Raw genomic sequence first — 25753 nt, 5'->3', positions numbered from 1 at the left:
ACTTGTGTCAAGGGATCACTGTGCCTTCCTGCACTGAGCCTAAAATCTGTGTTCTTGGGCTCATTTGGTTTTTAAGCAGAGATTGTGCGTTATTTCTAAAACAGATTTTCCAGAAAGAACCTTACATTGTCTCGAATGTTGATGTCCGACCCCTTCGCCAGCAGCAGCTTCACCAGCTCGATGTGCTTGTACTCAGTGGCCCAGATCATCGGCGTCCAGCCTCCGTCGTCCTGGGGAGGGGATGGAAAGGGTGAGACACGCAGAAGGGACAGGACTGTCTCCTGCTGACGTTCACATGCACCCTGGCAGCCACAGCAGGGTGCACTGCCTGGGAGCCACAGACCCCTTCCCTCCCCACGTCAGCCTCACTGCACTCCTTCAGTCCGTGCTGCTGCAGGGAAACGTCCCTCAGGGTCCTGCAGAGCCCGGCAGGATTCGAACCACTCTGCCTCAGCAAACTCAAGTTTATTTGCAGCTCAGCACGATGCCGATGGATCTCAGGGGGTTCAAACCCAGATGACTGTCCAAAAGGCACAATGAACGCCAAGCTTCTGTGAAAGCTCTTGCAAAAGCTCACAGAAGCTTCTCAAAGATGCTCTGCAACGGTGAGTGCTAGGCTAGACCTGTCCCACAGCAAGACCACCATCCCACCCCTCTCCTAGAGGAGCACAGTTGCACCCTTGGGGAACAGGCTCCTCCGGCAAATTCAGGGTCAAGGAGAAATTACAAGTGGAGATACACAGAGGAAAAGTTTCCATGAGGTCAGCGGGGCGAAGGTTTCTGCACCAGGGCAGAAGGAGACGCCCACGGCACTGCCACACCTCACCTTTCTCACATCCTCCCCAGCAGCAGGGCTGCCTTCCAGCAACCAGGCAGCACGCTGGCAAGGCTCAAGGCCCTGCCCGGAGAAGAGCAGCTTCTGCACCTTGCAGAAAGGCCTCACCTGGCAGTTGACATCCATCTTCCCGTTGGACAGGAGGTACTGGACAACATCGTAGTGCCCCTTCTTGGCAGCCAAGTGCAGACATGTGGAGCCCTCCGCATCCTGGACACAAGCACAGAACAAGCACTCAGGGAACACCCCCTGAAAAGTAGTCTTGTTTCAACTCAAAATATTCTGTTTATACATTTATTTATTTATTGCTGTTTTTATTAGCACAGGGCTTAACCCAAAACCTGGTAGCAGGGCAAAAGAGGCTGAGAGCCTCCACAGTGACCAAGACCCACAGTGCCTGCAGCCATGTGCCGAGAGACAGGGGATAAAAAACAACAGCAATGGTTGAAAGGAGAAATGCTTCTGGGAGCTGAGAACACAGGGTCTGGTGTAGATGTGCAGGCTGGGGCTGTGAGTCATGATGGAGACACTCCCACACCAACACCGAAAATCTCGTCTGGAGTCTGATTTTTATCAGACGCTTACATCCCAAGAGCTTAGCACACTGCAAGGACTGGAGAGCAGGAAATAAAGAGGAGGAAATGAAAACCTGACAAACAGAATGATTCCTTCCTACTACAGTTTTCTGAGGGAGGATTTGCCCTGAACAGAGATCGCAGCACAGGGATGGGGAGCAAGAATGGGAAGCCTCGGGTCAGGGACTGTACCGAGGGGGCTCCCTGGGGCAAAGTAGGGGTTTCCACTCTCCCTAAAAAGCCTGACACATCTGAGTAATGCCACAGCCTTCCCCTTAAATCACTATGAGCCAAGTGCAGCTTCTCCATGCAGAAGCTCTCTACAGAGAGCCAGCATGTTCTAATATAGATTTTCGGCAGTTTTTGAGTGGGGCTGGTGCCTTCTGTTACCAGGATCAGCAGCGTCAGCCTGGGGTCTGAAAAGCCCCCACCCCTCGCCCTGCAGGCCAGGCAGGCTGGGCCCCCCTCACCAGTAACTTCTTGATTTTGCAGGGAAATGGCTGGAGCCAATTTCCAACTGCAATGTTGCCACTTTCAGAAGATGACTAATTTAGTGCAAGAAACTAATTAACATAATAAACTAGTCTAGACTTCAGACATGATCTCAGGCTTCTAATTTGCTTATGCAAGCTCAGGATTTTTTCCTTCCCTTTAACTTTAGGAGCAGGAAACCTCTTTCCTCTCTGACATGAATAAATCAGGTGAGAAGCATTTAGACTGCTGCAAGGTGCTCGGGACAGCGGCCACCACGAACCCACATGAGCCTCCCCTGCCCTTTCCCCATTCCCAGCTCAGAACCAGCCTCCCAAGAAGCCATCTAAGGTTCGGGATGGACACCAGTTCTTATCTTGTGCAATCCTCCCAGCCTAGCTAGCTCCTTCACCCCAGCCCTGCCATACTCCCCAGCAGCAGGACAGGAGCGAGCCAACGGCTGCAGGTTGTAACAAAAAGAAGTTCACATGGGGAGGGTTCCTGTGCTCCAAGCAGAATCTAATTTAAGGGTTTGATAAACGATCTGTGTACTTTCCAAGATTGCAAAGCAACCAGAGCATGCTAAAGACGAACAGACAGCTGCATTTTATTGTATTTGTTGAAATTAAGGGGTAGAGAGTTTAAAGACGGGGTCCAATTTTGCCAGTGCAGCGTGACTGCAAGAAAGCACACATCAGGCCTTTGGAAATCAAAGCTTCCTCTGTCATTTTTGCTGGCTTTGCAAGCACCTAATTACCAACCGATTTTAAAATGTCACCCCCAAAATCTCATTATTAATTGCCTGTAGAGAAGGAAACTCTGAAATCAAACTCCAAATGCACTGCAGTGGGCTTCTGACAGTAATACTCAGTGGTCTCGTATCTAACCAAATATCCCCACCTTTGGTGACGTGAACTGATGCAGTTACAACAGCATTTCCCCACGTGCACAGAGCCATGACACTGCATCATTAAAATAACACCACCAGCAGCCACAGCCTTCCCAAGCCTTTGAGCCCCAAACAAAGAAGTCCATCTCCCCTCTTCCTGGGCACTTCCAACCAAGTCTTAAAACCCATCATGAAAGAAATAATGGACAGAGGCTTCTTTGGGAGAAAAGGATAAGGAATAAATTGCTACCTTAGGATCTACTAGTGCTCCAGCCTTGATAAGGTATTTCACAGTTTCCAGGTGGTTGTTTTCTGCTGCTTCCATCAGTGGGGTTCTCTGGTCTTCAGAGCAGGTGTCTATATTCGCACCAGCCTGTTAAGAGGCCAAGGCAAATACAAGGACAACTGTAATCATTACTGGTTATCAGAGGAAGGATGTGGGAGTAGAGATTTAGTAGCAAGTTGTTCCTGAAATTTGGCCATATTAAGCTTGAGAGAAAAAAAAAAAAAAAAAAAAAAAGAAAGCAGTCAAACTTCACCTGTTTCAGAAAGCAGCACACACTGCTTGCCCTCTTTCCTGCCACCAATCAGGGCATAAGGAAGCGAACAGCTGCTGTTAAACAACTCTTGTCACTAATGCTTTTTGTCCTGATGCTTCTTGGATAGCCTGGGTAGCAATTCTGAAGAAATCAGCACTCTTCTTTTTCCAGAAGCTTTGTTTTCCCTGCTCTATCATTTCTCCAGACACGATGAACAGGCAGACAGCACTTGCCAACACCCTAAGCAGTGGGAACAACTTGCTGATTGCAACAGAGGTGGGAGATGTCAAAAATTTTGGAGACTGGCTGTTTCTGTTGAAGTCGATGCTAATGTTTCTACAGATGTCTCTAAGAATTCATTAAGTCCAACTCACAGTGCCTTGGACCAAAATCATCTTCTTTTCCAGAACTCTACCATCTCATGCATCTTGCCTATTTTAACTCTTTGGTTTAGCTCAGTAATCCACCCAATACTTAAAACCAAAAGAAAATTTAGGAAACAGCACAACTCTTGGCAGATCATGCATGCATATATGCACGAAGCAAAGAGCTGTTTACAGCAGCAGCATGCTGACTCAGCTTCACCTGGCACAAGATGGCCCCATTGCTTTCGGGTGCTTCCCACTGAATGTATTTGTTTTGCCTACTTTTAAATAGTGAGAGGAACTCAGACCAGAGAAGAGGTATTTCAAGTTGAACATGCTGGGGACAGTCCCAGCCAAACACTGCACTACTGCAACAGCCAGACATCAGGGAACAGACAAAAATGTAAACGACCCTAGAAACAAACCAGCCCTTCTGATACTTGATTCGAATTGTTTGTAGTATCTTGAAAAATTTGCTCCGTTTACTCCTATGAGTCATTCTGTTGTCTTCACTTGCAGTAACTCAAGTGAAGCTGCACCTTCAAACAGCACTGTGCATGCTGAGACGCAACATCTCAGTGGGCTCGTTTTCAAAGACGTGGCATTGACAGTTTCTCAAAAGCCTTTTAAGGTTTACTAGTCACAAGCGGTAACCAAAACACAACCAGTCACTCAGGACGATGTATGCCAATACTAAAAATGAAAGCTATAGCTCTTGAAAGGCTTCTGTTTTCTTCACATCATATTACAGGGTTACTCTCACTGAACTGTTATGTCTTTCACCATCTTCCCTCACTCAAATTCATCACAGCCTAAATCTCAGACAACAGGTGAAACTTGCATCTTTCCTCCTCTTCTTTTCACATACTTGGCATTTGCACTGTAAAGGAAAACCCTGCTGCAGTTTCTCAGTTTTTGACAGAAGGCAAGGCAGGGTCTGCTAGCTCTCAGCTCTACAGCCTACCCATCGTTACAGAGAGGAACTTGGCAGCAGCTCACAGCTCTCCTGCAGACTGCCAGTGGTCAGCCTGTGCTGGCACATCTGGCCGCGCACTACACCACTGGGTGTGCTCAGGCACATGGGCTCCCACCTGCTCCACAGTGCCCTACAACAAAGCTTCACGTGCTCACTGCCCAGACAGCGAAGCTTCTCTGGAGAACGGCCTAGAAAATCAGCTTTAGTGGTGTCATCTGAGTGTTCACACTACTCTCTGCCACTCTTCCTGCAGCAAACCCTGAAAATCAGGTTTTTCAGTGCTGATTTTCAAGCGTGCTTTAGCTGTGTGGGGCAAGAGACCAAAAACCACAGAAAATTGCTTGTACAGAAAAACCTAAGTGGAGACAGACCTGAATCAGCATATGGCAGATGTCCACGTGGCCAGACTCAGCGGCAGCATGGAGAGGGGTTCTCTTACTCTGATGCTCCATTTTAAAATTAGGGTCAATTCCATCCACTGAAAAACAGAGCAGAGATGCTTTCAACCACAATTCAGAGATTAGAGAAAAGCGTAATAAGAGTGTCCCCAGCCCATCCTCAGCCCTTCTCATGTCTCACTACACACGCAAGCCAAAAAGCTCTCAGGGCAGTCCCATGGACATTCGATATGCAGCAGCCCTCAAACCAGGCGCTTCAGAAACACCATGGAATATAATACGCTTAAGGCACTCCAATTTCTACCCAGGCCATCTCCCTCAGATTCACAGTTCCCCATCTCTCACTGCAACAAATACCATCGGAACCACACAAGGATAAAAAGGAAAAAAAATGCTGCTGTTGTAAACAACAGAGTCAGTACTACCCAGCTTTTTTGTCTCAGGACCACTACTAACTGCACTTGCTATTAGTGATCCTCTTTGCGTCCCTGTAAGCACAGGCTGCAAAGTGGATGGAGCTCCTCCAACTAACACGAGCTCAGGGTCTGGCCAGAGATTCTCACAGCTGTGCGAAGACTGACAGATGATGATGACAGCCAGACAAAGATGTCTGGGCATGATAACATGTTGCATATGATGAGGCCATAGTTAAATATCAATGAATAACATTTTGGTGCTATTGAAGACACGAACAATGAAGCTAACACTTGCTAGGAGAAAAAAGAAGAGTCTGATAACGCAAAAGAACAGAGAGCATCCAAAAATGTACTGCAAAGTACTGGAGTGGAAAGGAAATGATCCTAAGTGAAACACTGTGTCCTTCACAGGGGGTGATTCCTCTGGAATATTTGTTGGTAAAAACAACCTCAGCCAGACCTAAGTCAGCTGGTGACAGACAGTTATGTACCCCCAGAGCAAAGCCCCATGTGTTGAAGGTCTCTTCCTTTCTGCTCTCTTGCAGATTGGTCTTAAACACACTCCCATCTTTTTACCTGTCCCCTGGATGCAAATACCCAGTTAGCCCACTGCATGGGGAGGCAAAGGTTTGTTGGACTGGAAAAATCATACATAGGTCATATGGGGGCAGAAACAACTTCTCGGGATAAAACCATGTCCAAATGCAGAAGCAAGCTGGGAGCAAGTCCACATTTTCACAGCCATTTCTGATGACACATTACTTGCAAAAGTGGCTTTCTCCTCCAACACCACTCACAAGGGGCAGTGGGGAATATGACGTGCTGCCATGCTGGGAACTGGACTCTGGCAACTGCCTGGCAGGAGCTGGGAGTACTGCCAGACACGCAATATCCTGGGAAAGAGCCACCTACCCAACATAAGCAGGACTTTTTGCAGCTCTCCTTGCCTTGCAGAGAAGTATAACTGCTTTGGATGGAACCGTAACTTCTTGGGTCTGCAGGAGTGGGGAAAGAGGCAGAATTAATACTCACTGAAGAACATCCCCAGCATTTTACCCCAACCCACACCACGGGCGTGACAAAGTCTGTCCTTAGAGTACAGCTCGAGTGCCAGGAATAACAAATATCAACACTCCAGGAGATATTCAAACTTCCAGCTCCAACCACAGCCAGCCTTGTTGTAACAATGGCCGTACCTATTTTCATGATGCTAATCAAAAATCCAGGATCTTAATACTGTAAATGGGAACTCCTACTAGTGACAGCTGAAGTTAGAGGGCCAATGAAAAACTAAATCCTCCAGACGAATTACTACAACATTCAGAGCTACAGCTGCTCTCTTGAATCAGTGATCTGTTGGGACTAACAAGTGACTGGAGTGAATAAAAATGTGCAAGGTATCAGTGGCATCAAAATCCAGAGAAGCTAAATCTCAGTATTCTCTACATTAAGCAACTCTGCTGGGAACTGGAAGATGCAGAGCCCTTTTTCTTACTTTTCTGAGTCCAGGGCAATCAGGGCACTTTCCAGAGTTTCTTTAACTGGTCCCTGGGTCAGGCTAGTAGTAGGCTTTGGAAAAACTGAAGACCCAGCTAAGTCAAACCCCTCAGCAGCCGAACTTTCTGGCTTGTCTTCCTCTGACAATCGCGTTCCAGTGCCACTGAAGAGAAAAACAAGAGACAGCCAAAGCACAACCATTAAAAATATACAGCATTACGTGTATCTTACGCCAAAGAAGGAAAGGGAATGGATTTTAAATCGACAGATAGAGTAAGCAAAATTGAAACACAAACCAATATATTTTACAGCCTTTTTGGTAAGAACTTGCCCTGAAAAGTAGTTTCATTGCCCTATGATTACGTTTTGATGTACTCTGTGCAATAACAAACAGAAGAACACGGGGCTGAGTGCACTGCCCTGCTCCTGCAAGCCACGAAAGCCATCAGAACAAGATCAGAACACGTGGGAACTCAGAGCACTGCTCATCACAAGGATGGTTCCATCTGTATTTGGTTCTGGTCTGATTTTGGTTCTTTTACCTGTGCCCATTGCTGTAAGTCGGCAGCTGAGGCTAGATACACGATTTGAATTTCCCTCTCATTCAAAAACCAAACCTGGCAACAGCAACTCATTTCACTATTATTTCTTTGCTAACAATAAGAGGAAGGAATCGTATTAACTCCTAAACCTATCTTCACAGCCTCTGCCCCAGCTCACCCTGTGGTTGCTGGGCTCCTCTCTGGCACAGCAAAGAGCACAGAATATGCTTTCAAATTCCTGTATTGGAGCTTGGCTTATCAGAGCAGGACCAGAAAATGCTTTGCTCTGCCAGGAGGAGCACAAGCATTCAAATGCAAAGCATGGTCTGGCACAAGGGTTGAGGTTGCCACGTGCTCCCAAGCTCACCTCCCTGTCGTGGTATCAGCCCTTCCCTCCACAGCTGCTGGTTTTTGCTGCTCGTAGGTCAGCGACACTGTTGAGGTCGTGTCTGCTTTTGCTATTGTCACCTCCTTTGCCTTGGAGGCCTCTTCCCCGCAGTGTGGGCAGTAGCTCGTGTCGTTGACCTGGGAGGCACAGTTCTTGTGGAAACGGTGGGAGATGCTGCTCTCAGGCTGACACTCCATGAAAGTGCCCTAAAAGAACCACAGAGGAGATATTCACACCTTGGTCACTACATGCCTTACCCCTTCTACATGCTTCATCCGCAGAGCTCTTAAATATTTCATCACCACTCTTGTCCCTTGCGCTTCCAGTACAGTAAGCAAGCACTGCCACTTTAGAAGAGAACAAAACCAAGGTAATAGGAAAAAACTCACTTGGTTAGGAACTGCAAAGCAAGTTTTTAATTGCATTTGGCAAACAGAACCAGAAAGTCCCATTTTCCAGCTCTTTCCTCTAACACTTGAAGTTCTTGCTTACGTTTCTAGAAGTGCCAGTGTACTGTAAGGATGCCCTCAAAACTGGAAAAGAAAACTTCAAACCTGTGTGCTGAGCCAGCGTTAAAACTACCTAACAAACCTGCACGCAAACCTTTCAAGGAACTACATTAACATAATTAAATCAGCTGTTAATCCCAATGAAACCCAAAGCATGCGACTTCTCTGCTTGGACCAGCCCTGGTTTTATGCTGTTTAACCCCAATAACGTGGCTGACTGCTCATTCAACAGATGTGAGCAACCTCTCCTAAAATTATTTTCTCTTTCCAGCAAAGTCCTCCGAGCTGAACTGACGGTACCCCAGAATTCATCACTCTATCCTATTAGTGCTACCTAAAGCCCTACCGTGCTGTGTTATTAGTGACTGATAACCCAGACAAACACTCCCAGGTTCTCCTTTATGAACTATGACATGTCACTCAGAGATGCAAGAGCATTTAAGGAAAGGTTAGCGAAAGCCCACTCTTCTCCTGAATTCATGGTCCTCCCAAGAAATCTAATTAACTCTATGTCAGCTTTGCAAAATGTCTTTAAGGGTTTTGAGAATTTTATCTTTTAAATGATCTTTGACTCAGCATGAAAACTCAGGATGGCTCCATTTATTACAATTACTATAACGTTGAGACTACTGTAGCATCTTTCATTGAGTTATCTTAAAGAATTCTAACATCAGACAATTAAGCTGCCCCATCACCTCGGGAGTCCCTCAACTGGTGTTTTACCAACAGGGAAATAGGACACTGACATCTTCAAGGACTGGACCAATGCTATTAAAAGCCTCAGTGGCAGAGGTGGAAGAAGCAGCTGGAGATCTCAAACACTGCCTTGTTCAGGTGCCATCACTCAGGTTCTCCACCTAAGCCTTCATGAGCGGGCTGGGGGACAGAACCAATTCTTTTGTACGCAGACTCATTTACAAACCAGGCCAATACCATTTTTGATGTGATTGAGCGTACTGAGGAAGAAAGAACCCTTCTTCCAAAAAAAATCCTAAGGCGAGACTTCCACCCCTTTGGTAACACCCCTTGGGGTCTCCAGGAAGTTAAAATGACAATTGCAGCTACCCTCACACAGGTTGCTGTTGAAAACACCATCTGACGTGCTGTGGAACGAGGTGGAGCTTATGCCAGGAAGTCAGTAAACCCCTTTAGGTACATCTCCACCTTCAGCTCTTCCAGCTACTGCGACACGTACCCCATTCCCTAGATTGAGAGCACGGACTTACTGCAGTGCAAAAGTATCCACAGCCAGGGCAACACTGGTGTTTCACCATCCTCCCTCTATGGTCCTCACACAGCACCAAAAGCTGGACTTTGTTAGACGGGCGCATCAGTTCATACTTAACCACACTGTTTGTGCATCGGCCCAGCTGGAACAGGAGAAATTAAAGGAAATGAAATTACTGGAGACCAAAACACTCTCTGTGCTTGTGCGGAGGAAGATTTTGCACACTGCCTTGATGAGCCCTGGCTTTTTCACAGTAATTCAGATGTGTGCCAGATAGCATTAGCAGTGCAGCAGGAAGCTGTGAAAGCTGCTCTCACAGGAAGAAATGCATCATTTACTAACTAACATGCATGTGGACCAGAGTCGTTTGTTCCTTGCAAGAAAAATCGTAACTGGAAATACGCACCAGCCAAGCAGCCACAGAAGGGGCAGTCCCAGGGGCCTGACTCACACAACACACGCTCTTGTTTTGCCAGGAAGAGCGGGTGTCGGTGACCAAGAGAATAAGACCATACGCACTAAATCTTGTTACTGTTCAAAAGTATAAGTCACAGGAAGATAAAGGGAAAAATAATTGCTCTTCGTTGCCAGCTAAGTTATCGTCTGTACTGGTTCCAGCACTGGCCCCTGCCCAGACCACAGGGATGAAGAGCCAGGCTTTCACGAGAGCTCAGCTGAAGTCAGATTTTGAGCGTGTTTTCTGAAATATTTTACCAACGTACAACTCTGGGCTTACAAGCTGCCTTCTCTTATACCACACCTTGTTCTGTTAATGACAGCGGGCTCCATAGCTGGGGCTTTTCCCACCAGAGTTACTCACTCTGCTGTGTCAGAAGGACCGGTGCTTCCTCCTTTCTGCTACCCGTGCACACGTCTATGACATTTTCACATCCTAGTTGCCACCTGCCAGCATGATGTGACTGGGTTTGGGTTCTCTAACTTCCTCTAATAATAACCTTGCTTACCCCAGATGTTTGGCAGAGCACATTTCTGAACTAGAACTATAAACATGCAAGGCTCTTACAAGGAAACATCCCTACCGAAATCTGGGCACAGTTTACTGTGTGCTGCCACCGTGACCAGACGGGTCAGTAAGGAACACTGCGTGCTCATCACTAACAGACTGTCTACCTGAGGATTGATTTGCTGCTTTTTCTCAGCAAAACTAAACTTCTCCTCTGACTCTTTTTTTTTTTTTTTAAACTACACTCCTCCTACAATCAACTTCCCTAGAGAAAAAAAGAACAGATTTTTAACCTGAGCTCATTTTTCCCCCTTAGCATCTGATCCAGCTTACCCAGACTGCAGCTGCAATGTCTACCTGTGGTTGTGACACCTTGGCTAGCGACCACTGCTAACACACAGACCCCAGGGGCTGCAGGACAGGACTGTGCCATTGATTTTACTTATGAGGGGAGGAAATTTGATTAAGATGGGAAAAGCTGCACCGTCTCTGCAAGGAAGTCCCTGCGTTATTGTGTCACGCTATATTATTTGTTAGAAAAGTCTAAAAAGTACAAAATGATTAATTGCTATTTTCCAGCCATTAGAGAGTGCGGCACGGTGCTCATAACTATTTATAACATTATCCAAGGACACGACTGTCTTAAGAACCCACTATTCATACACATAATATCCTTACAACATCTATGAGTCACTTATCCCATCATGAAAAAGAATCTGACATAAAGCATGGCCTTTGCTATTCCTTTCTCTGATTTATCTGGGGAAAGAGCTGTCAAACAACCATAGAAACTCTTCTGTATACTTTGTGTTTATTTAGAAACGCTGGAGCCCCCCTCTCTCCCATAAATCTCCAGGGCGTTCTTTCCTTAATTAATCAATTTTGTCATGCTATTGAAATTCCTTTCTCTATAGGTACCAGCACATACTAACAGAAGTAGAGCTGGGCTGTAAATTTGATTATCCCTTCCTCCCTCCATCCTGGGATCCTCCAGAAGAACCAGGAGTGCTCTGACTCCTTGTCCTACTACCAGTAAGTATCAGAGCACTGCAGCATGGCTGCAGTTCAGCTGAAACTTCCAAGAAACCCAAGTGCCTCCCAGAAAAATGAGCACCTACTGGGTTTGTTTCCGTCCCGCAGTCTTACTTTTCAGACTGTGGGAGGGAGTCACTTCTACCACTTACTTCCAAGCCTCGTGGAATCACCAGAGCCCAACTAGCCCAGCTGTGATGACAGAGAGGCATCAAGTGCAACCGTTTCCAGCCAGCCAGACCTGGAGGCTGCGCAGGGCTGCCAGGACATAGGAAGCTTTGTAACAGAAGCCTCTTGGGGGGAGGAGGAAAGAGGAGGGCCAAGGGAGACTGAGCTGGTGGACAGCATGCCAAGTTCCAGAAACTCAAGAGCTGGCTACGGAAAGGTTTGCATCAGCTCCTTCGTAGTCAAGGGAAACCAGCTCCAAGCTTCCCCTGATTGGATTCTCTCACTTTGATGCATGCTGATGTATTTTAGCCCACTTGGCCTGAAGTGTGTCTGTTACATCAACTCGATCCAGCTACACAGGCCAGGACAAGCAGCAGATCCACCCAGTGCCTCTCCAGTTAGCCCTGCAGACTGCACCTGCTCCCTTTAGAGTGGCTTTAACCCAAACGTGCGACCTATGCAGTGTTTGAGCGAGATGTTTGCCCTGCCATTCCAGCACCCCAGCAGGCTCCCAGCCTAGCAGGCTGCGGAGCCTCTGCATGACCCTGACGCATGCTCCTGGCACGTCTTTGTTTTCTTTCTGTCTCTGTCCTCAGGAGAAAAGTCTGCGAGAAGCTGAAAGACAGGCTCCTACCTCGTTATCCACGCTCTCCGTGGCCATGCACTGGTTGTTGGCTAGTGTGGTGATCTCTCTGCTTTTGGGGGTTTCCATTCGACAGCTACAGAGGGGGACTTCCTGGAGACCATCTACTTCCATTGCTTCAGGGCCATTGGAAAGACCTAGGGCACAGAAGAGCAGTGAATGAACTCTGAAGTCACCTTCCAGGAGAAAGGATGCAGCCGTCTATCAACACCGCCCATGTCCTGTGGCATCTTCCCACTCCACATCCTGAGTCAGAAATCATCTAAACCCTGCAGAACAGACCCCTTCTTACACCAGATGGAGTTTGCAGAAGCACACCGTACTTTTCCAAGTCCAGCCACGCTACAGATGACAGTGCTGAATTAAGAATAGTAAGTTAAGAACAGCTTATTCTGAGAAAACCCCAACATGCAAAGCAACGACGAGGTACAGATTTTTATCAGTCTGGCTCTCCTCCACACCTACTCCACAACGCTGTGCTCTGGCACCAGAAAATTTGTAGGAAACCACCTGAAGTTGGAAATTTGTATAGTTAGTGGAGTGATAAATAGAGAAGATCAGGAAAGCACGAACTTCTATTTGCAGAAGCTTATTACACAGACGGGAAAACAATTCCTGGGACTATTTGGTCTCAGCCAACCAAGAATTATTGTTTTTGGAAAGAGAACAAGCCCAAGAAAAGACAACAGCAAAATGTTCAGATGTTCTTCCTTTCTCCTCATCTCTTTCTTCCAGATTTTTAACATTTCCAAGCCTTTATAGAGGTGGCTAAAGGCTGTGAAGGGGACACAGGGCTGGGCATGGGGCACAGTGTGAATGTTCTTGTGAATCTCTGAATCTCTGAATCTCTGAATTCAGCTCAGTTACTTGGTTCCCTGCGACTGCAGAACACTGATCTAATGACACAGGGGGTTACTTCTTGTCCTGCACACTTATTTGAACCCTACATAGCTGTAACATCTCTTGCAAGGTTTTAAACCCTCAAATATTTACCTGTGGTTCACCCTGAAGTGTCCCAAGGTTCCTCTACCCAAGCCTGCTATGGGTTTGAGTCCCAGTCAGAAGGAAGTGTGCTGCTTTTTATTCTTCAAAGGACAGTTATTTTGCTGCACAATTGCAGAAACCAACACCACTCCTGAGGGAGATTCCTCTGTAGCTGTCCTGGCAAAGGCAGCACTCCCCCCGTTCCTGCCTGTGGCCACGGCCCTATCAGCTGAGCAGAAACTCCTTTCATCTTGTAAGGAGTTTCCTTTGGCTGACAAGTTGCACAACCAAGCCCTGAGAGGGGATATTTCAAGACATGTAAGCAGAAGGAAAGGCCTTGTAGCTTTCATGTAATATCCTGCACAGATATTAAACGTTCAAGAGCTTTTTCTATGACCACAAATCACAAAGCTCATTCCTCGCCTTCCAAGCTGTCACTTTCATAATCTTTTTGACATCCAGAGGCTCCGGTCAAAGCATCCCTTGTCCATCCTGACCCTCCCTTGGTGGTAAACACTCCCACCCATTCTTTGACACACCTCTATCAAAAGAGCCAGACAACCTTTGAAAGCAAACGAGCAGCAGGGGACAGGCAGACAGTTCGAGGCCAGCGAGGCCGTGCTGGAGCCCAGGTTCAGCACTGGGAACAGCGGCTGCTCGGCCTGGGGGTGAGCATCCAGACACCCCCAGCCACCGTTCCCCTGATTTGCTCCCCAGCCACCAAGGCTGGTCCCCTCCCCATGGCCCTGGGGCTGAACGAGGGGATACTGTGGGCACCAAACGAGGGGACTTGGGAAGAGGCTAAATACGCGTTGCCCAAGGATGGGAGAGGGGGACAGACAGACTGACGCCTCCCTCCTCGGAAGGGCTCTCAAGCCACTCAACTCCATCACTCCCACCCCAGCCCGGCTCCCGGGGCCAGGACACCCTCACGCCCTTGCCCAGCGGCCGGGTGCCTCTCCGGCGAGGCCACCGTTCAGCTCGGGGTGCTGGCAGCCACCAGGGGGCATCCGGGGCTCCGCCGGCTGCTCGGGCTGAGCCAGCGAACAAAGACCAACATCATGGGCCATGGCCGGCGTCGGAGCCCGCACTCACCTTCCGCCTGCGAGGAGAGAATTCCCTTCACCCGGAGATCCAAGGAATCCAGAGACACCTCCATGTACTCCATGCTGTTGTCCTGGCCTGACCCCTCTCTGCCTCCCAAAGATGATTTATAGGCTTCAGCACCTAGATTAAAACACGTATATTTACATAGCTAAAAAAATAAATAAAAAAAAATGCGTGCGTGTGGGAAGGCCATATTTAACCACACAGGCTGGCTGCAGGCTCCTCGGAGAGGCTGGGAGCACAGATGCACAGAGAATTATGAAAATGTAACATCTGGGCATATATGGCACAATTGATCTCTCATCTCTTATCTCCTTCCCTGTCTGATCAGGCAGATTTTCCACTTTCCACTTAGGTAGGTAACAAAGAAAAGAAGAAACGAGACCAGTAAGTTCTGCCTCTGAAAGGCACATCTGCCTGCTGCCGTACTGCAACAGCAGCAGAAGCTTAAATGGCACGAGGAAGGGACTCAGCGCATTCTCCTGTCTCCAACCTGCTGCGAAGGCTCCAGGTACACTCTGGCCAGGCAGAGCGAGCCGGCTAACAACACGCGGGGTGAGGAGGACGAGGCAGGTGACATTCAGCTTCATGGGAGGGGAAAACATCAAAGCCAAGTCCTGGCTCTAAGTGAACAAAGTGGCTGCTGGAAGGGGATCGCGTGGGGGATCCCTCGCAGCCTTCGTGGGAATTGTCATCTCTTCGCATTCCCTTGGCTTCAGCTCTCTCTCCTGGTTTGCTTCTCCCACTCAGGCTTGGCCAAGAGACTTGTGTTAGCCTGAAAGCCTGGCTGCCACCTTTATTTAAGGGGCGGAAAACCAGTCTGCATCTGAAATAAAGAATTAGCTATTTGCTGTGAAAGGGATCAATGGCCCCGCTTCCTTTTTAGAAGGGGTTTGCCTCGGGAGGAACAGGAGCACGTCAGATGAGTGACAAACGCCAGGCACAGCCCAGAGGCTGAAACATGGTCATTTAGAAAAGAGGCACCAACAAATTTAACTATAAAAACTGGCCTGTTTGCAAAGAATTAACAAACACGGAATAAACTCTTTGATGGCTATGGATGTGTGAAGCCTTAATAAAGATGCTGAAGGCACAACTTCACTTCGGAGAATGAACTTTTTCTTTTTAAAACCTGTCTTGTTACTTTTCCTGAAGATGAAGAATCAGATCCAGCCTGCATCCCCACTCTCCCCATCCCACAGCTTTCAGAAGACAAAGGGCATTGAAAACTTCTCTGGAGTGCTGGGTAACTTCTGAGTGCCAGGTCAAACCAGAACAGCCGCCTGCACTACGTCCGCACCATGAGATGTGCCAAAGGTTGCTAAATTACACGGTGTGGTGCTTTCAGAATAAGCAACAGCCTGCACACTGCATTCAGCTGGACAAACATCCACAAAAAGCAACAGAGCATCACTCTGGGACGGCTCTTCCCTTTCCTTCTGCATCTAACCAAGCCCCCCAAGGTCACAGTTTACATGAACCACGCGGTCTTTGTTTGATGTTCTGAAATAAGGGGAGCACGTGAACAAAAAGACATTTATCCAGCATGCCAATGATGAAGTTGCCTCATAGCTAAACTGCTGTAAAAAGCGTGGACGTGAGCCTCACGTGAGCGTAGTGAGATACAAGCTCAGACCCCAGTTCACCATGCAGCCTACCCTCAAAAGGATCAAAGAGCTCTGCCTACAGCCCCTGCCTTTTGGGCCTTGGGTCCTTACCCCCTGGAAGGCTACCTTCTGTGCAATTAAAGAAGAAAACACAATCAGTTACCTAGCACACTGGCTTGTTTCTTTTTATTCCTCCGTCTCCTCTTGCGGGTGGGTTTCAGCCATGGGCTGTCCGTCTTTCCTTTCCTCTTCAGCAGCTTCTTCTTGATGCTGGACTCCGAGCTCTGAATAACCAGAGAGGCCACGGGCATGTCAGGCATGTTGGTACCAGCACCCCAGCAGTCCTTTGCACCCATGTGGAAGAGCCCCACACAGCCTGAGTTGTGTGAAAAGGCCTTAAGGACTGGGGGTTTGAAATCAAGTGGTGCAAAGATGCCTTTATAGCGCCAAAAAGGAAACACAAGCACACGTGTGGGTGTATTTCCTGTCATTTCAATAGTGCATGCTTCACTTTCTCTTCCATGTAGGCTCTTACGCCACACTCATCACAGGAGTAGCCGAGCACCTCTGTGCAGCAGGGTAAGTATGCAGTTACACACACACCTAGCTTCTCCCCAGAAAAGTTTTTTTCAAACTAAAATATTCACATAGCTCCAAAGTCGTGCTAGAAAAAAACACAAAGCTGTCTTGTACCTAAAAGAGCCAGCTTAACAGGGTTGGGACAGACCCTGGGGAGTTCAACCCTACAACAGCAGACGTGCCCCCTCCCTGAGCAAGGTACTGGGTATCACGTCAGCACAGCCTAACCATGCAGCAACCTTCAGGCATGTATGAATTTGACAGGGTTTGGGGTTTTTGTATGTTTGTTTTAAATGCAGAAAATACAGGTGCCTGGGGTGGGTTTTCAAAGTCAACATCAGAACAGGGAACCAGGCACCCCAACCCAGTGTTCAAAGCTCCAGCCATAACATCCATGTTCAGACTGAAACTGCCGGCTCCTGAGGGCTAACCGTCACCCACTGAAGCCTATAAAAAAGCTGCTGCTGCCTTCAACAGAGGCTGGATCAGGCCCTACCTTCATGGCCTACTTCAACAGGAAGCGGGTGCTGCACCCTGAGTACAGCCGGGCAAAGGTGGTGCTGAGCGCTGGCTCCCGGGCAGCTCCGCGGCGCTGTCTGCACTGCCCTGAGGATAACTGTGCCCGGGCACGGGCTCGCCTCTGCCTCGCCACGTGGCTTCCAGCAGTTGCGTCACAGCGCTCGTGGGTGAGAGGTTTGCGTTTGAGCCAGTCCCTGTCTGGGTTGCTGACTGACTCACCAGATATGAGCACAGCAAAAACCACGGTCTAGGATGTGTAGATATGACTTGGGTGTTCAGACTTGAATGTAAGCTCAACCCTTGGCTTGAGCCAGCACTGCAAACGTGCCTTGGCTGCCCTGTGAAAGGCACAGGCCACACAGTCCTTCCTGCCTAGTCCTCTCTGGCTCTTGTAGTGTCAGAGAAGGAATGAGATTCTTCAGAGTTTCAACAATTGATTTGGTTTAGTTACTTCTACCTTCAGCTCAAACCATCAAGACAATGAAGTCAATAATTTTCTCAAGGTGACTGAAGAAGTGGGGTGCCTTAAATGCTGGCTCCTCAACTTGAGATGCTGTGAAAAGGGAGCACAATTTTTAAAGTAAAAGGGAGGGTGGGGAGACAGACAACCAGTGAACAGCAATTTCAAAAACAAGAAAGGATCGGGTTACCTTCACCAGCCATCTGAAAAACTACAAGTAAAAATCACCAACAGCTGGTGAAAATCTCGCTTTAGCACTGTCTGTCTGTGTGCTGTTTGTACATCTCCCCGGTAAGGGCTGCCAGCTCACGTGGTAGTGAGGTGACATGTCAAATAGACGTGAATTTGGACAGTGGCTGGCCCAACGGATTTGTGAACAACTCCACCTGGACTCTGAAAATGCAGCCTGAGCTTCAGCTTGTTAAGAAAACACTGCTGGCTCCCACCACTTGCCAAGTCTGCCTCCAAAGAATTCAAGGACACTTAAATATTTCTACTAATATTCAAACATAAAAAGCAGTCAACACCTTGTTGAAAACAACAAACAAAAGCCCATTAATTAGCATCAGAAAGCAATTAATTGTATCACAGATCATGGTTAAGCACCTTGCGGAAAACAATACTCTGTGTGTGGGTGGCTCCTGCGAGTGAGCTTTGTCATAGAGACCTGAAACTACACTGCTTCTCTCTCTTTCTGGCAGCAGTGCAAAGGGGAAATTATTATAAGCAGGACAAAGGCTTTCAGGTGCATTTAGCAGCCAGGCTTACCAGGTCAGACTCATCTCCATCTTCCTCCTCCTCCACAGACTCTCCAGACTCTTGCTCCTCCTCAGACTCGCCATCATCCATCTGCAGCCACCAGCCCAAGAAGAGAAAGAGTCAGTCACGTCAGGCCTCCCAGAGCACCGCACCCCCCAGCACCCTGCTGCCCATGTGTGCACTAACGCCGTTTCCTCTCCAGGACAAGACCTCCAAGGCTGTTAATGCACATCATGGTTCACCCATCAGGATGGTACAAGAGAAAAACAAAACAAAACAAAAAACATTCAACTCCAGAAGAAAGTTTTCGAACCAAATCTCAATTTCTCTGATTATCCAGAAACAGCCTCATACCTACGCTACGCAGCGTGATTTGGGAGAAGTTAACTGAACTAATTTTAGTGTTTTACCAGCCTGTAACAAGCAAGGGTAGGAAGACATCTCTTACTGGTTTGGTGAGTAACATAACTAAACGTCGTGGGGTCCTGCACATGCACTAGACCACAGAGCATTACACAGCAAGGCTGAAACAGGAGGGTAGGTGAGGAGACTCACGGGGGAAAGAGGGAGCAGGAAGTGGTCATCAAAAGCCTCACTTCCACCGCTGTGCTTTCTGCCACCTTGCAGACTAGAAAATCCTAGAAATTGCCTCAACTGATGCCACTCCTATCCCAGGGGTGTAAGCAGTGTCCCGTCCCACTCTAAGTCCTGCACGGGGCATGTGAATACCTTTCTGGCATTGTCTGCGTCAGACGCGCTGTCTTTAGAGGTCCTGTTATCATCTGCAGGAAATGCAGCTGCCTGTTCTGCTCCGTGATCATCCTCCTCTTCTAACTCATCAGAGTCTTCCTCTTCAGAGTCTACATCTATGCTTTCCCCATTCACATGAGGGCTGACATCACCTAGGTCCTTTTCACTCTGGAAGTTGTCCAAGCACATGAGCCACAAAGACAACATCAATTCATAGCACAGAGCAGCTGAACCCATCCCAGACCGCCTCTGTGTTAGAAGGCTTACAGCTGCCAGGGGAAAGCTGGCTTTATGTCCCTCCAGAGCTCTTAAACGCTGCCAGCAAAGCCAGCCCCAGCGCCTGCCGTGTGCCACCTAACCCTGTCAATCTGGGGAACGAGACACCACGAGGAGTCATTCCAGCCTCATGTGGCTGCACGAGGCGGTACGGGGAGGGCTGCTGGTCAGGAGCTTTCGGCCAGCCCACGCAGCCTGATTTAAACGTGGAAGGGCAGCTCCACCGTGGAATACCAAGGGCGCAAAGAAAGTTTCTAGGGAATGCAAAGGGACGTTAAACCTGAGTGAGGAATTTTTACTCCGCTCCATGAAAGCGTAGTGCTCAAAGACCAGAACTCCAGGGCCCAAACTGCAGCAAAAGCAGAAGCTGATCAGGAGGGAATCCTAGTCTAAGGTCTGTTTTTAAGTAACTGCTTGTTTTGCCTTCCAGCCTCAAGCAACGCTAGACAGCAACCTTGAGGACTCCAAAACAAAAAGGTTACCGCACAGCGTAGGCTTGAAAACTCCAGTTCCACAGCACTCACAGGACAGAAAGGAAACGTTCACTGGAAATGTTTAAGAGCTGGTATCTCAACAGCCACCCTCAAAAAGCCATTTTCAAAGCAGCGAGGCTGCTGCGAGCAGGATGCTGTCACCAGAGAGATGCAGACTCAGAACAGAAGATGCTGGCGGCAACGAGCCAGCATGTTCCCACACCTCCCCATGGGGTTGGTGTGCCAGGACAAGGGGCCAGGACAAGTGCCCAGAAGGCTCAGCGCACCCCTCACCTTGGCACCCGCAGAGGAATGAGTTATGCTCTTAAACATCTCAATCATTGTTCTCTGTTTTAACACTTTGGTCTTTTTCTTGGGAACCAGGCTATAGGTTCCCATTCTCCGTTTTTTCTTCCGAGATACTGCAGCAGCTGCAAAAAAAGCAAAATAAACCCAAAGTTCGTTCAGAAATGAAAAGAAGGGGTAGAGAGTGGAGGCTGTAATGTGGGAAACCATATTTGAGGGCATGATCTGAGAGAAAAGGCTTCCCACTCCAACTAATTTGTTTACAATTCAACTAAATGATGACACACGCATACGTGCAAACACACAAAGAGCTTTTTGCCAGTGCTGCAAACTCACCCAAATTCTGAGTATCCTCTCCGTGTTCCTTCTGGCCCCTACATCACCACACATAACATCAAATCCTTAAATTAGCCTGCGTTTGGCAGCGTTGCTGATGCCGTAGGAGGCTGAATAGAATCCAACTTGCTCAAATAGACACTGCAAGGCTAATAATACTGACTTACAACAAAAGTGATCAAATAATAACTAAAGAACACAGAGGGAAAAGGAATCTTAAATAAAGAGCTGTTTGCCGTTTAACCTCATTTCACACCTGCCATGGAAGTTTGTTTGATTCCTTTCACTGCTTTGATTGGGTCTTAATTTGTTGAGTCTCCCTCCTGGCCTTCTAATGAAGCCAGCCATGGCTCCTGTCCGCCTGCTGCTGTCTTTGGTGGATACACATCAGAAGCACGCCTAGCACGGGCTCTTTTAACAGCAGACAGCAGGAACCAGCCAGCTCCGGCACCAGCAGCCGTACAGGCTGTTCTTTGCAAACATTTCTTCATCTCTCACTGTGATGAAGTTTCACCAAAAGCTATGAAGAATCCTTTCAAAAACTTTCCGCTAAGCCAAAGCCTGTTATTTACACTCGTGTACCTCACAGGGAGCAGCTCCCGCATTGACAAAGTCCCTCAGAAGCAGCTCCAGAGCATCGCACAGAGGTTTCAGCAGCGGTGATCCCTGGTGGTACCTGTCGCAGCCCAACAACCTCCCCATGGGGAGCAGAAGCACAAGGTGCCGGACCCTGGCAAGCTCACCCACCAACCTGATGCTCAGCCACTTGATCAGAGCTACCACTGCCTTCTGTCCCAGCCCTCCACAAACCTGCACCTGGTGGCCGGGTCCCAAGGACAGCACAGAGCTCCCCAGGGAGTGAGCTTCACTTCTGAGACTATTTCAACAGGGGTCTGCAAGAATAAACCCCGCGTGTGCAACACCACAGGCAACTACATGGAGTCCAGAGGACACCAGCATCATGCAGTGCCAGGGCCAGTTGCACAGGGGTGGACAGATGAAAGGCATCTGTTAAAACACGGCCCCCAGCTACAGCCCTACTGGTGCCAGCGGGCAAGGAAATCCTCAAGGCTATTCAGCACTGAGAAGGACTAACAGGGGTGCCAGTCCTTGCTAACCTGCCTCAGCCCACGCACTCATACACACACACACACACGTCTGGGAGGTGGGTGCTGCCGGGGATTTTAACTCTGTCCTTTTTACCCGTCTGCGACTTCGTGGTGGCCACATAGCTCTGGTTCTGAGGTAGTGACTGGTGAAGGCCCGGGAGAGAGGGCAAGGGCAACGGCTTCCCAAACTCCAGGACATTTTTGTTGCCTTCCTCCTTAGATTCTTTTTGATCTCTGCTGTCTCTCCCATCTTTGGGGTCTTTACTTGCATGCTGAAAAACAAAATTAAATTACATTGAGCCTCTGCGCTAAAAGAAATGAAGAGGACAAATTTAATTCCCTTCTTTCTAGCATCATCATCTGCATTTGACCATAGCAGCACGCACTCAAAGCAAAAGCACTCGGCCCCTCCTCTAGCAAACGTTACTTTGCCTAAAGACTGCAAAACACACCCAGCCCACTGCTCCTTCGCTTGGTGTTCCCTGGGCAGGTGAAGGACTGCATCCTTCGGCAGCTCCCTGCACAGCGCTGGTGATGAGAAGCACCAGGCAGTTTACACGGGCGTTTGGTTGGCTCTGGACAAAATGAACAAATACAACGAAGACGCCTGTTCCCTGAAACACATCCGGAGCGTGGCTGGCACATTGCAGCAGGTGCCCAGATCCCAGCCTTGCAGAGATGACTTAGGGGAGCGGGCAGCCCGGGATGGGACCAGACCCGTCCTTCTGGCCACCACCCGGCACATCAAAGCCTCGGTGACACCAGCAGGCTCACAGCCACCAGCCGAGCACACAGCGAAATAGGGGCAGGGAAGGACTGGCCTGGCACGGCACGTCCATCAACACCACTGCCATTGCCCTAGCCAAGACCTGCCCAAGCTTACCCTGAATTCGGGGAGCTGGCTCGGGCAGGGCCGCTCCGGCTGTTGCAACACAAAACGCAGAGCAGGTTACAAGCTCCTGCGGAGAGCTGGCAAGGCTCGAGAGGATTCTGTCGTTGTTTCCATTCCCCACACCACCGCAGGCTCCCAGGCCCCAAGGCAGCTTGCACACACTCTGATCTGAGCTTGCACTCAAACAAGGCACCAACAGCAGGCAGGGGAAGCGCTGCCACTCCTATGCCACGCTGTATTTGCCCTCTGTACTTAGGAGATGTCCCAGCCACATTCATGCCTCTCCATACGTCTGCCCACACAACCACCAAGCAGGAGGCAGGTTTGGAGGAGGTGCTCCAAAAAGCCAAGGGCACCGTTAGCAGCTGACAAGCACTGCGATGGCAATGCTGCAGCGCTGCTCCTCTTGCAGGAAAACGCTTCTCCTACGGGACTTCTGAAGAAACAGCCGAAATACCAAAACAGAAAGAGGAAGCCAGGCAAAAGAAAAGGAAGAAAAGAAGCAGCAAGCAATTAGAAGCAGAAAAGCACTTTCTATAGTCCAGGTTCGTACACGTACTCCTAGACACCGCTTTCAAGTAACGTGTGACCTTGTGAACAAACAGGGAAGCGACTGATGCTCCTAACCACAGCTCTGCCACGTGCACGCTGCTGGCAGCAAGCAAGGGACTGCTCACAGGCAGCAGAGCTATAACAATCATCAAAAAGGGCCTGAATAAAGAGGCCATCAAATTTCCAATGATTCCTGCATCGAGCCCATAACTTCTGGCTGAATTACCACGGCTTTTCTTGAAAGGCATCTAGGCTTGGATTAATGATTTCAGAGATGAGAGATCCACCATATCCTCTGCTATGTTGTCCCAATGCTTAATTGCTCTCACTGTCAAATAATTAAATGCATTATTCTTCTCCCACTAAATTAAAAAACCCTGTATCATCAGAAACTCTCACTCCAAGAAGACACCTATACACCATGATCATGTAAATTTTTTTTTTTTTAAAAACTTTCTCTTCAGTAAGTTTAAAAGAATGAGCAAGTTAAGTGCCTGCAGGATCATTTTCTGGCCATTGGATCACTCCCGAGACTGCTCCCAGTTGTTCTACCCCTTACAACGAGTACGTCAGGAGTGCTGGGCACAGCGTGCCAATAATAGTCCCAACAATACTATTTATACCTCTCCAAAGTCCCTAGTTTATAGATCAAAAGGTTAACGTTAACTCCTGGATACGGGATTATTCTGAGAATTCCCAAGTCCCCCTGAACGTCCACTGCTTTCCAAATTTAACTTAAAATTAGAAAAATGAGCTTGGGAGAGGCAGATCTGATGCGGAGCTGCCTGCAGCTAAAGAAGCGTACACAAGAGCTGCACTCTTTGTCCTTTCAGTGCAGGTTCCTGCAGCTGGTCTCAGCAGCCTGCTGCTACTCCCAAACATTACAAATTCACATCCAAACCACACCAGACTGCTTGGCAGAACATAAGCAAATTTTAAATGAAAAAGTAGCATGTTATTAGCTTGGGGTTTTTCTCCCTCCCTGTAATTAGAATATGGAAATAAATTACGCATCTTCAATAGGGCTGCGTGACAACTGTTCAATGTGACTTTTTCGTGGCGATTCTGGTAAAACAGTTCTAAAAACCAAATTAAGCCTTGTGAGATCTGCATCATTACTTGGAGCCATATGCAGCAACACGACAGAAGGAGAATTTCTGCAGAGAGGTGACCAGGTCTCTCAGGAAGCCTGACAGCACAGGAAGCTGGGCAGGCCAGCAGTAAAACATACCTTATATATACGTTTTATACAGATATAAATCAGATCCTAGATCTAAGGATTGTAATAAAAAAGGTCAGCAACGATTTGAATGCGTTCATGCTCAGCTCATTCTCAGCTGTCTCACCATCTTTCTTCATTCTGCACTAGGTGGAACAGTTGTATCTCTGCTGTTCTCATTACGTTTTCACCTTCCAGTACGAGTATTATGAGTGTTTAGTGGACTCAACTTTATTCTTTTCCTGTTTCTAAAGTCTGAATTCTGCCAGTTCCCTAGCTCCAGCCTGTAGGTACAGTCCATCCCAGTCTCTTCCACCAAGCCCTTAACACTGCTCTGCTCCAGATTTAAACACTCCCAGAAAAGCAGCTTTGCTAATCTAGCACTGCTCTGCTGGGAAATCTCTTCTTCCTTAAACCACATCAGGCTGGCGGAGAGCGGGTTCAGCGGGGCCCTTCCTTGTTCTGTATCCTTCTCCAGCAGGTTACAGCCCGGCCCCTCGCAGCACAGGAGAGCTGGAAGGTGCAAAGAAAAGAGGCGAAGGCAGAAGACAGACCCTGGGGCTGGGAGCAGGGATGCTGGGCTACTGGGGGCACAGCTGAGTCCCTTCAGCGCAAAACAGAAACAAAATATTACAGCGATCCGCTGGAAGACAAAGCTCACAGGTCTGCCTGCGAGCCCCCAGCACAACCTGAGGATTTCCGCAACTGCTCCAACGTGGTTTCTGCTAGGGAAAGGCTGTCGGAGGCAGCCCTCGGGTGAAGGTTCACCCTGCAGAACAGGGGGACAAGGCAAAGCAGCTCCTGCTGGCCCAGCCCCACAATTAGTGCTCCTGCCAGCTGCTGCTTTCTTCCACTGTCATGATGGATGGACGGATGGACAGGTCCCCCCCACCCTCCCCGCTCTTAGCACGAGGCAGAGCACCAAGCAGGGATCCTAAAACTGCTTGCAGCCCAGCAGCCACCCAAGCCAACTCTTGCCTCTTGGCTTAGAGCTTCTCTTACCTTTCCCCAGCCTGGCAGAGGAGGTGAGAGTGAGGCTAATGCCAGCAAAGTACAAACACAGGGGCTGCAAAGAGCACTTCAGTAAGCCCCACGGAGCTGATCACAGTCAGCATCTCCTCATCCAGTTTGCCGTGACAAATCCTAACGTGTTCCTGCTTCGACTGCTGAAGGTCCTGGCTCCTCCTCTTCGTGTCTCCCTGCTAAGGGTGGATAACGCCCGGCTGGCCGCCCCGCAGCCTGCAGCAGCAGCAAAGCAACGCCCGGCTTCCAGGGGCTGCTGGGCACCGCCTGACCTGCTGAGAACACCAACACAGGTGTGCACCCTTCCAGAAGCATTTCCAGCAAAATAAACCACTATGCTCAGAAACTGGATGAAGATCAGCTGCTT

At 48.6% G+C, this 25753-nt stretch overlaps 1 protein-coding gene across 6 annotated transcripts in view; it reads right to left on the bottom strand.

The window, feature by feature from the left end:
- EHMT1 (euchromatic histone lysine methyltransferase 1) overlaps positions 1–25753 on the bottom strand; it is a 114128-nt gene that overhangs the window by 19050 nt on the left and 69325 nt on the right. For 3 of the 6 annotated variants that reach the window (XM_084299053.1, XM_084299051.1, XM_084299052.1), the window contains 15 exons: positions 21795–21972; positions 20244–20380; positions 19180–19368; positions 18460–18540; positions 16297–16417; positions 14515–14646; positions 12427–12572; positions 9627–9770; positions 7871–8097; positions 6960–7124; positions 6377–6459; positions 5022–5128; positions 3021–3143; positions 944–1045; positions 126–230 (listed from right to left, as the gene is read on the bottom strand). In XM_084299053.1, the coding sequence (XP_084155179.1) occupies positions 126–230; positions 944–1045; positions 3021–3143; positions 5022–5128; positions 6377–6459; positions 6960–7124; positions 7871–8097; positions 9627–9770; positions 12427–12572; positions 14515–14646; positions 16297–16417; positions 18460–18540; positions 19180–19368; positions 20244–20380; positions 21795–21972 (2040 nt within the window). The remainder of the gene's footprint in view (positions 1–125; positions 231–943; positions 1046–3020; positions 3144–5021; positions 5129–6376; positions 6460–6959; positions 7125–7870; positions 8098–9626; positions 9771–12426; positions 12573–14514; positions 14647–16296; positions 16418–18459; positions 18541–19179; positions 19369–20243; positions 20381–21794; positions 21973–25753) is intronic. The other 3 variants (XM_084299054.1, XM_084299055.1, XM_084299056.1) reach the window with 2 other exon arrangements.

This window comes from Netta rufina (genome assembly GCF_964035555.1).
Source record: "Netta rufina genome assembly, chromosome: 20".
NCBI lineage: Eukaryota > Metazoa > Chordata > Aves > Anseriformes > Anatidae > Netta > Netta rufina.
This window is presented reverse-complemented; position numbering and strand designations above follow the sequence as displayed.